The sequence below is a fragment of the Podarcis melisellensis genome, assembly GCF_964234715.1.
Source record: "Podarcis melisellensis genome assembly, chromosome: 5".
Lineage (NCBI taxonomy): Eukaryota > Metazoa > Chordata > Lepidosauria > Squamata > Lacertidae > Podarcis > Podarcis melisellensis.
The window spans coordinates 34,732,654-34,744,695 of record NC_138537.1 but is presented as its reverse complement, the minus strand read 5'-3'; the positions used below and the strand labels follow the sequence as shown (position 1 = coordinate 34,744,695).

Genomic DNA, 12,042 nt, shown 5'->3' with positions numbered 1-12,042 from the left:
TACCAGTAGATTTACATCCTGCCTTCCAATGTGACATACGGAGTAAACATTTTCCTGCACAAAAAGAACTCATGATGCAGATTTAAGTGCCCAGACTGTTTTATTTTTGAAACCCCCAAAAAGTCTGGGACAAAACAATATCCCAATCAATGTACCCTTTTTTTGTCACTTGGGTGCTTTTCGTCCCAGTCAATGTTAACGTATTCCATTAGGTTTTATATTTTATTTCTTTAAAGGGGGGAATTTTCTGCATTTGTGTGCCTTCTTTGGAAGATATTCGCTAGCTGTGCAAATTTTGCTTTTCAGATGACCAATAACTATTTGTAAGAGAGGGAGACTATAGGATGTATTTTAAAATTGCTTCATCCCAGCAATATTGTGCTTGGTTTTTAGTGTGTTGTTTACTTTGAAAACATTTTGATGACCGTGGCAAACTAGAAACATTCAAAATACATTCCATGTTCCTCTCTCTCTCTCCCCTTACAATTCACTGTGTCTTGGTTTCTGAGGTAATGTATGCTGTAGGCTCAAGGAAACCACAATAATTCCTACAGCTGCGCTCCTCCCTTTGATTTTGACATCAAACTTAATCAGCTCTTAAAAAAATAAAATCTCACAAACCCAAGCTATTGTTTTCATGTTATTCAAAAGTAGTTTTAAGATGATTCAGCTCCTAAGCATTCACATACCCTTCCCACGTAAAGTATGGGCCATGCAAAAGCAATTGGGCATCTCTATTGTGCTGTCATCAAAGTTCATTCAGAAATATTTGCCAGTGTCTGTATTGCACTGACTGATTGGACCTGGGAAGCTATGCTCCCCCTAAGTGCCTCTTCCTAGCACATCTGGAGGTCATATACAACAGAGAAAATCTCAGAAGAGGGAACCCAACCATGCACTGAACACGGGTTGAGTTTATGGTGAAAATAAGATTTAAATCAAAGCCTACTCTAAGCCACAACACTACATTAAGCTCTCCTGCTTAAGGTAACAAGATCTAAACATTTAGAGCGGAAAAGGTTGAAATATAAACGTTCCTTCCCATAAACTCTGTATTTTTCTTTTAAATTATTACTATTATTATGGCTTCAAAACCAGTCTCCCAGCTGCTTCTTTCACAGTAGCAGCTGCCACTCCTGATTTAATACAAAATTCTAATTCAATACACGAATTTGTTCTGCAAAACTTAAACCACCCTATTTAATGACTGACATATTTTTATTATTTATAAATATTCTATCGTAATATTTAATGTCATGTTTATGTGGTGCATTGTTTATAAAGTCTACATTTGTTTTTCCTAAAGAGCTAAGTATCAATTGGTGGATGCCATAAATAAATATTACTCACCTTGCAGACAACTTCTTGAAATGCAAGAAGGGGTAGGGAAATTAAAACCAGGACCCTTGCCAGTCTGCATGCTTGAGGAATCTCAGGGCTGAGTTCACAAGCAACTCATCCAACCGGATTAACATGGATGATCTACTTTCTGATTCACTACAGTGGTATCTTGGGTTACAAACGCTTCAGGTTACAGACTCCGCTAACCCAGAAATAGTACCTCAGGTTAAGAACTTTGCTTCAGGGTGAGAACAGCGGGAGGCCCCATTAGCTAAAGTGGTACCTCAGGTTAAGAACAGTTTCAGGTTAAGAACGGACCTCTAGAACAAATTAAGTTCTTAACCAAAGGTACCACTGTATTGGATTCAGAATTATATCTACCAAATGCTAGCAAACCCTCCACAGAGAATGCAGAAAACTGATGTTTTTTAAGGGAGCAAAGGGTCCTCACGTTGCAAGCTTTGATTAAGCACTCACTGTGTTCTAAAAGATGCCAAATCCCTCTAGTTCTCAGGTTAGGGCCCCAATCCAGATCAGCAGCTCAGTGCTGCTAATTTGTGAAAATAAGACCCTGCACTCAAATGCAGTACTACATAGCTAAAGTCACACATAGCTTGGCCCAGACTGGACATTACTGGAGGAAGAATGGTGGACTAGATACCCCTTGGGTCAGATTCAATCTATATGGGCTCTTTATACAGACCTATCCCCCTCATTTTTTCAGTGTTGGCTTTGCCTGAAACATGCTGAGTATATTGTTTTCAGTGCTTTTTCACTAGGTGTCACTTTAGTGCTACTTGGATAGCTGACAGCACTAAAGCAGCAGTATTTGAAAACCTTGAACCCTAAAAGCAACTCTTCACAGATCCTCTAGCAGCATTCCCTCCAGATGTTTCACAGGAGATAATGGGCTGATCCAGGATAATTTAGAGCACAATCGTGTAATTTATAGTACAATCCTGTTATCCATTCAGCATCTTTACAGCAGAGGTGAGAAACCCCAAGTCTGGGGGCCAATTGTGTCATCAAACCCTTACTATCTGGCTCATGGGCAGCAGCATAGCGTTGTTTGCTGGTGCCCGGGGTGTTTGCCTGGCATGGCAGGGTGTGGAGTGTGAACAGAACCCGCTGTATTAGCTTAGCCCTTGCCACCCACGCTGCTGGGCAAATGCATACAGAGGGTTCATGGGGACTGCTGTGCCGCCTGCCCACCCACCCATGCAGGAAAGAGCCTGGATGGCCACTGCAGCCCATGGCGGCTGAATCTCCTCAATGCTGGTTGGGTGGACATTCAGCAAGGGGGTCAGGGGCATGGCAACATGGCCAGATCAGGCTCTGGGGTCCAGAGACCCCTGGCAGTAGGCAAGGTGGAACGTGGATCCCTGCTTTTGCACCCCCTCAAAATTGTGCACCTGGGGCTGTGCCCCTGGGCCCCCCACTACACCCCTCCTCGTAGGACTCTCCCCGTGCCATACCCCATCTCCCTAGGCTACAACTCACAAGCCCTGCTCTGCACCATCCTTGAGAGCTTTTGCTCAGACAGAACAGGTCCTTGGACTCTCCCTTGCCTGGATGGAGGCATATGTTTTTGCATAAACCTCTGACTTTTGCATGGCTGGAAGGTAGCTTACTGTACAAAAGATAAGAATCAATTGTGCCACCTTTAATCCTTTGTTTTTAATCAAAATGCCTCAGCGAAATGCATCCCATCTCACTCTCCCCCAGCCAAATCACTTTTCATGAAAGAGACTTTTCTCTTGGTGAGATGAAGCTTCCTGCTAAGGTGAAAAGAACAATAAACGAATCTGCAGCAAACAAGCCTGCAAAGAATTCCTTAAGGATCTGTAAACAGAACACACAGCAAGAAAGCACACATAGAGAGTGCCAAGTACGAAGACTCAAAAGCTTTCCCTGCTGCGATGCCATCAGGGACAGAGATGATCTTTGCAAAAGTTGTGAAGGTCGCATAGTGTTTGCTACATTTATGTGGCTTATTTTATTGTGTTGGTGCAGGTTTGGAATCACACCAAGTCAAGAACAGATTCAGCATGAACTTTCAAGACACAGTAATCATCCAGGTTGTTTTGTCCTACCCAGTGCCAGTACAGACACAGCATGACCTCTCAACTAGGGATAAGGCATGGGGTATCATGCTTGCTCCTCCAGAAGAGCACCAAGCATCTGAGTGAGCAGCTGGTTGAGGCCCTGTCACTCAGCAGGGTCCATCTGCCCTGTGTTCTTGCTTTAAAAATAAATAAATCAGGGCTGACTCTACATTGGGGAAGTGCAGGTTGAATGTTGCTGACATTCAACCACCCAATTCTGTGTAGATCACAGAACTGGGTTTTGTCCCAGTCCAGTAAGAAACAATCAGTATTAGGAAACAAATTCCCTCCGTCGTGTCCACTCAGAGAGAGAACATCCCTCTCACTGTTACCTTTCTACAACATCCTCTCCATTCCAGCAAGTCGAACTGTCTTTCATCACAAGATCACCATCACAGAGTCTTTCAGTTAAAGAGGCATAGAGTGTTCTGGATCGTTTCATGTAGTTGATGAATTCCCTAGAAATGAAAAACATAACATTTGCAATGCAACACCAACAGGAGCACATTTAACATTCTAGGCAACTTCGTGATCTTAATCCGATGTTCATTCTTAAACTTCTGCCCAGCTCTGTCTAACTATTCTACTGAGTTAGCAATACATGAGCAATCACATGTACTGAAATCCCAAAGGGTCATTCTTGTATGAATAGCATCTTGGTAAGTGTGTAAAAGAGAGAAGTGGCAAAGCAGAGGAGAAGGTGATGCCTTCCCTTCCCTACCAATTTCCCCATTGAAAAGTTCCTGCTTCAAGTCAATTTCCTCAGTCACCAAGTTCCAAACCAAACCTTCCCCATTTTCAAGTGTGTCCTGGAGAACACAGAAAAGACCCAGGTGGTGGTTACAGCAAGGTTTTTACCTTTGGAATGGATAATATTTCTGCTGAAGAGCCACCCAATGAAATTCTAAGAGTAGAGTCTAGTCTAGATTTGTATAAGATACCACCTATCAAAAATTCAGGCATCCTAGTACTTCCTTCATTTAAATTATGGTGTCCCAAACTTGGATCTCCAGCTGTTTTGGGATTACATCTCCCACCATCCCTAGCTAACAGGACCAGTGGTCAAGGATGATGGGGATTGTAGTCCAAAAACAGTTGGAGACCCAAGTTTGAGAAACCCTAATTTTAATTCTAACAACAAGGAGAGAAACAACTGAGTAACAGTTGCTGGAAACTTCAGGAGGAAAGAGTCCTCTTGGCCACTGTGAGAACAGGATGCTGGACTAAATGGGCCATTGACCTGGTGTCACAGAGCCAGCAGGGAAGGCTCCAGAGTTGGAGGAGGGGGAGAACGGGGAGCCAGTAGAAGAGGCAGGACTGAGAGAGGGGTGGAGCGGAAGGGGAGGCCACTCAGGTGGAGGCAAGTCTCCCTGATGTTAGAGAACAGCAACACCCCTCTACCAGCTCAGGCACGGAGGGAGAAGGAACACCAGTTCTGTCAGCCCAGGATAGGAGGGGGTTAAAACGCAGAGAACAACGCAGACATTTGGGATTGTCCAAGCTGCTTTGATGGAGGAGGAGCAGGAAGTTCCCATTCCGGGGCTCTGCTACGGACGATTCAGATGCTTGAAGCAATGCTCTGTACCTTGTAAATAGTGTACAATAAAAACTGTAAATACAACTCTGATGGAGCAGGGGGATTTATTGCAAAGGGCTCACCAAACCACCACACCTGGTCTAACAGTTTTAAATATTATTATGTAACTGACTATTTCCAGAACACAAAGTCCTAGGTATTTTCCAGACGCCTAGCCCTTACCATGAAGACAATAGCATTCTTAGCATACAGAGGATGATCCAGTCTCTGTGTGCCTCAATCTCACCATAGCTGCAAGAGGATTTCCATACCACTGACCTCATCCTGAGCCACTCTCCCTCCCTACAGGTCCAGGTGCAAGAACCACTGGACACGTAGGAGGAGGAGTTGGATCATGCACACAAGTGCAATTACTGCATTTTCTCCCGATACAGATAAAAGGCCAATTCTAGCTTAGGAGTTGCAAGCAAAAGTGAGATTTTAGTAGTGAAAAGTCTGCATGTTAGGATAGGAATGTACAAACTCCCTCTTAATACTGAACACAAAATTGAAATGCATACTTTGTTTTGGAGAGTGATATATAAATTTTCAATATAGAAACAAAAAGGCTTGACTGAAAAATATGATTGAAACTTCAGAAGCTAAGAAGTATTCAAATTTCATTGTCTATGTTACCCATTGTCTATAAAATAGAGCAAGGAGAACATTTTCTGGTATGTCTTTAAACAGTAGACACCTTATTTTAAAATGATATCTGAGCCAAAAGTTTCAGTATTTCCCCCCTCTTAATAACACGGTCCTTCTAGATGGTTGCATTTGAGTTAAGAAATTAATATTAGAGGCATTTTATGGTAATGCTGAACAAAACCTTGTACTCTTAAAACGAAAGCAAGAGCCTTGAGGTTTGGACAGCTCATTTAAAATGAAGAGACAAAAACATGTCAGCTTCTTTTCATTCTTACCGGGCCATTTTTTTCAAACTTCTGGATTTGTCATTCTTTGAAGCTTTCAGAGGCAGAGAACTGGAGTGGGCCAGGGAGAATAGTCAGAAGGCAGGGAGGAGGAGTGGGGAAGCAGGAATTCAGGCAAAGAAAGAAAAAGAAATGAGAAACAAAACGTAATAAATTATTTGAAAGAAAAGATAATCAAGAACATGCACAGGATTAAACCAGAGAAGCACAAATGCAAATAAAAAAATATGCTCCAGCAAATAAAATATGCTTCAACCTATATATTAAAATATAATAATAAAGGCACAGTCCACCCACAGCTTAGTTCTGGGTAGATTGTGCTCTGTGCTTGAGGATTTGAACTTTACTCTAAAACATGTTAAAAGAATTTTATCCTTTTTTTAAAAAATGGATACCATTACAAAACGAAGGTTCAAAATGCTGAAAATAAATCTCCTGAATTTATCTCCAAATGTCACATTAAGAAAAGTTATTGCATACATGTGAGAACAGAGCAGGACAAATGATTTGTAGATGAGAAGAAGCACATGTGAAAGTGCTTGAGATGGAAAATCATTCCTTCTCAGGGGAACAAAACACTTATTTCCACAGGGAAAAGAAGCAAAGAAAAGATCATTGCTCCTTCAGGGATATTGGAAGGGTAGGGTTAAGTGACTAAATAAATCCATATCTTCTTGTTTTAGTTTACATCCTTTGCGAAGTGATGTAGCTCAGTGGAAGAGAACCTGCTTTGTATGCAAAAGGTCCCGGGTTCATTCCCAGGTGTACCCAGGATAATTTTTGGAGAAAATATCTCTGTCTGAAACCTTGGAGAACCCCTACCCATCTCTGTAGACAATACTGAAGCAGATTGGCCAATGTTTGTATATGTTCCTTATATTCCTATGAAATCCCTATAAAGGAGTTTGGATTTGATATCCCGCCTTATCACTACCCTATGGAGTCTCAAAGCGGCTAACATTCTCCTTCCCCCTTCCTCCCTCACAACAAACACTCTGTGAGGTGAGTGGGGCTAAGAGACTTCAGAGAAGTGTGACTAGCCCAAGGTCACCCAGCAGCTGCATGTGGAGGAGCGGGGAAGCGAACCCAGTTCACCAGATTACGAGTCCACCGCTCTTAACCACTACACCACACTGGCTCTTAAGGGCTTCATTTGAGTTACAAGAACCTTCCTGAAACTTTAGATCACTGACATATTTTAACTCAGAAGGTCCTATGGGAAATCTTATGAAATGTGGGTGTTTGTAATGGTCTATTGTATGCCCTTATATCGTTTAAGTTTAAAATAGAGCACAACAGGTAGTAGAAATACAGTAAAATCTTGACATCATATTACCTCAGCTGTTTCCTTCTCCAATTAAAGTGCCAACGGCTCTGCTTTTAAACAAAGTGCATTTACAGACTGTGTTTAGTAGCAGAATTTATTAATGTGGATCCCAGATAGGATAGCCAATACCATCTATATGTAGGCTCCTTGTATGAGCGACTGCTCCTGCGATCCTAAAATGTTTCAGTACTGCTCATTTTGAGACTTCCAAGTTTAAAGAAAATCGTATTTCCAGGGTCCGTTCATTTCTGAGTTGTGTTTGGTAAAGAAAAACAAAAGAATACCACTAACATCTGCTGAATAGGCATAGCATCGCATGTACATGCAGAGATAAGAAGAACTGAAATACCATGCAGTTTTTGTGCAAGCTTTAGTCATGCCAGAGTCATCCACAGAGAAACAAGTTTCACAAAGTTCAAAAGATATGGGAAGAGGAAAATAAATTTAGATGGCGATAAAACAGAACACCATTACTTTGAGCAAACATCAGCTACAGGAAACAGAGTGGAGGGGAATGGGGTGGAAGGAAGAAATGCTTACCAATCTGGAACAGATTACATCACAATCTTGGTAGAAAAAGAAGGCTGTTCTAATATTTTATTCTATAGCTGTATGCTGGTCACCAGTTAGTCATTAGGACTGCCTACAGCGTCGGCTGACTTCAGCCCCAAAGGGAATTTGTAGATGCTCAACTACTTTATGTTACTCTAGATCTTGAATTTGCAAATGAGCATTCACAAGTGTTCCTTGCATCAAAAGGGAACTGCTTACAGGAACTTTGCAATAAAGAACATCATGTTGCTTGTTAAGGTATCTGAAGTTGGTTGGAGTGTATTGGTCTAATAAGCTACAAAATAACACCTGAATTTCTGCACATTATTAACTCAGATGGGTCTGATTCAGAGTTTAGAATGAAGTAAGGCTGCTCACATGGGCTTTAACTGGTATACTGGTAATGGATATATTATTTCCTCCAAACAGCTGAAGAACAATTTATTGTGTATTCAGGTATTCTTTTATCTGCTTGAACGCTAGAGACAAATAAGGCGTTTTGGTGCAGATTATATTGCTCTACTCAGAAAATTCATATGACTACTTCTGGATTCTCTTATGGGTTAAATTAACCTGTTATGGAATAACAAAAAAACATAATAGGGGACCAGAGTACCTGCCTTATGTCTCAATTAATTAACTCTTTCCATTAGTGGACCAGAGAGCAGAACGCAGCTCTAGGAATCGTTGGATCCATCCCAACAATGGCATATGGGTAAATGCTTCTTGCTCACCAGCTATGCTGTTAAAATTTGGCCATATACCGCTGCAGGGCAAAGCATAACCTGCTCTTTCTCTTCAGTTAGGTTGTAACAGTAAGCAAGTACACAAGGGACCTCTGACCGTTAAGTCCAGTCATGGACAACTCTGGGGTTGCAGCGCTCATCTCCCTTTACTGGCTGAGGGAGCTGGCGTTTGTCTGCATACAGCTTCTGGGTCATGTGGCCAGCATGACTAAGTCACTTCTGGCGAACCAGAGCAGTGCACGGAAGCGCCGTTTACCTTCCCGCCTGAGTGGTACCTATTTACCTACTTGCACTTTGATGTGCTTTCGAACTGCTAGGTTGGCAGGAACTAGGCAGAGCAATGGGAGCTCACCTCATCCTGGGGATTCGAACTGCCAACCTTCTGATCGGCAAGCCCTAGGCTCAATGGTTTAGACCACAGCGCAACCCACCTGCAAAGTACATAATATTTACTAATACCATGAGTGTGGAACCTATAGCTCTCCAGAAGTTGTTGGCCTCCAATTTCCATCAGTCACAGCCAGTATGGTCCATGGTTAGGGATCATGGGAGTTGTAGCCCTCCATATGTTTTGAACTACAAGTTCCCCGTGTGTAAAATTGAAGCATTTAAATCTAGATTTCTAAATAGGACCAGTTTCATATAAACATGCTTAGTGAATATGTAATGGAAGTGAGTACTGGAAAGCCCAATTCTGGTTTCATAAGGTTTTTTTTTTTGTTTTTTTAAAAATGGTGCATTTTGGGAAAACTCCAGTTTCAAATTTATGAGGGAAAATTGTTGCATCAGGGTTACCTCCTTTTACTGCTTAGAGTATTTGAGTGTGTCATTGTCAGAGCCTGTGTCTCAGTTACTTCCTTTGCTTGAACTATGTTGTCTGGTAAAGGTCTCACTTCTTTTTCTTCAGGCTGTCCACACACTTTATCTACCTGCAATAAAATGGAGGGAGAGAAAATGATTACATGATAAGAACTAGCAGGCATGCTTAGCATCAAAGCTCCAACGGTGGAGAACCTACATGAGAAGGACCATGGGATGGAGATGGAGTATCAGGATAGCCATGCATTTGTTCAATTGCGCATTTATATGCATTATCTCTATGTGTTGTCCATATGAGAACACACATCCACCTGTGGTTTGTCTGCAACAAGAAAACAAGCACTTGCATGGGGCATGTGCAATGTAGGAATTGCAAGAGGCAATGAATGCATTTCCATCAGATTGCGCAACACATGTATCAGAGAGGGGTTTGTGTGAGTTGTAGGACCTGCTCCTGCATGCAGCCATGGTGTGAAATGACCCTAAAGCAGGCATAGGCAAACGCGGCCCTCCAGATGTTTTGAGACTACAATTCCCATCATCCCAGACCACTGGTCCTATTAGCTAGGGATGATGGGCGTTGTAGTCCCAAAACATCTGGAGGGCCGAGTTTGCCTATGCCTGCCCTAAAGGGTTGAATACAGATAGTACAGCAGTGACGAAATCATTCCAATTCACTGTAAAGGAGCATGTTTATATTTCCAGAATACTTCTGAAACTTAATAAGCTATTAAAATTTAGTATCAAAATAGAAAGTTGAAGTAGAGCAGTATTATAACAAACTATGTAACAACAACAACAACAACTATTATTGTTGTTGTTGTTGTTAATTAATTAATTTATTTATACCCCGCCCATCTGGCTGGGTTTCCCCAGCTACTCTGGGCAGCTTCCACCAAAACATTAAAATACAATAATTCAACAAATATTAAAAGCTTCCCTAAACAGGGCTGCCTTGAAATGTCTTCTAAAAGTCAGATAGTTGCTTATTTCCTTGACATCTGATGGGAGGGCAAGCACCACCACCAGAAGGCCCTCGCAGCTGGACCTCAGTGTCCAGGCAGAACGATGGGGGTGAAGAAACTCCTTCAGGTATACTGGGCCGAGGCCATTTAGGGCTTTAAAGGTCAGTACCATACTTCAAATTGTGCCCGGAAACATACTGGGAGCCAATGCAGATTTCTCAGGACCAGTGTTATGTTGTCTTGGCGGCCGCTCCCAGTCACCAGTCTAGCTGCCGCATTCTGGATTAGTTGTAGTTTCTGGGTCACCTTCAAAGGTAGCCCCACGTTGAGCGTTATGTTCTGGCTTGCAAGAGCAATCCTTTCATATCCATCACCTAGAGTTTTGAGATATCAGCCATGTGGGCTGGAGGAGGTCCTCTTTAAAAAAAAAGTGGTTTTGATGTTGCAGTGGCACGGCTTTAGAAGCCCTGCCAGTTGTGCTAAGAATGAAAATGGATAAACATCATCATATGTACCATGTATCAAAAATCAGGAATTTCAGGGGACCCCCAAGGTTTGAAGAAGTACTGAAAAAACTGCTTGGAGAGAAATGGAAAATTGTGTGGAAGGCAAAATAAAACAAAAAGTATTCAGTGCCTGCAATGTTTATATCTAGCTGAAAGGATGGAAGGCACCTGCAATTCAGTTAAAATTTTTAAAAAAGCAATAAACAATGCAGCAATTCTAAAACTAAAGGCCAATGACAACCCCAATGAATACATTGCACAACATGAACCGAATGGAAATGATCAGTAACACAAGTGATTACAATTAAAGCTTAGCCAAGCTCTATTGCTACATACTAATTTGTTTACTTCTGCTTTTTTAGTTGAATTGCCTGTGATTCCTTGAAATACACATGACTAGTCCATAAATTATTATAAACACTTCAGTGTGCTGTTTTCTTCTTATTATAACTTTCACAATAATAATGGTAATGTTATAAGGAGGTATGAAGCAGAAAGATCCCACTGTCCAAAAAGAAATACTCAAAAATTTCTTAGAGATTATGGTGATGGACAACTCTCACCATCCCTGGCAACTGGCCAGGGCTGATCTGGAAGGCCATAGGTTCCCTATTCCTCTGCCTTATCTTCCAAATAACATATAATTAAGGGTTGCAAAAACATTAGCTGAAACAAACAGAATGAGAGTTTTAGGTGGCTGACCTATTAATTAAAGCTTGCAGCTGTACATTTTGCAGTGTGTTACTGAAATGATATACTACCGACCCATTTTTTGTGTAATAATCATCAATAATTTGGCACCCATAAAGATGTGAATTCTAGAGTTGTGAATACACACCCCATCTGATTTGTGGTAGTTCCTCAGATATGGGTCCTGATTTAACATCTCGTATTGGACCCAATCGGGCCTGGGAAGACCTGAACCAATCCAGGCCACAACTTGAATTGGGGCCCTAAAAGTACTCTAGTTTTTAACATTAAAACTGGCATGGGGGTGGGGCAAAAATGAGGCAAAAACAGCAACTCTCACCTGCATTGTTTCCTTCTCCCCCCTCCAGACTGCATGTTTAATCAACGTTTTAAACACTAATTAAACATGTGGTCAGCAGTGGGTGGGGGGAAGTCACCAACCATGTATTTCTTTAGGGTTTAAAACCATGATTAAAGAGGTCC

The 12,042-nt window shown here is 41.8% G+C and overlaps 1 protein-coding gene across 2 annotated transcripts in view; it reads right to left on the bottom strand.

Moving 5' to 3' along the window:
- Nucleotides 1-12,042, bottom strand: part of LOC309369532 (glypican-5-like) — a 384,544-nt gene that overhangs the window by 221,451 nt on the left and 151,051 nt on the right. Inside the window, exons 4-6 of one of the 2 annotated variants that reach the window (XM_081910420.1) lie at nt 9,375-9,508; nt 5,946-6,005; nt 3,779-3,904 (exon numbers count right to left, since the gene is read on the bottom strand). In XM_081910420.1, coding sequence (XP_081766546.1) covers nt 3,779-3,904; nt 5,946-6,005; nt 9,375-9,508 — 320 coding nt within the window. The remainder of the gene's footprint in view (nt 1-3,778; nt 3,905-5,945; nt 6,006-9,374; nt 9,509-12,042) is intronic. The other variant, XM_081910421.1, reaches the window with a different exon arrangement.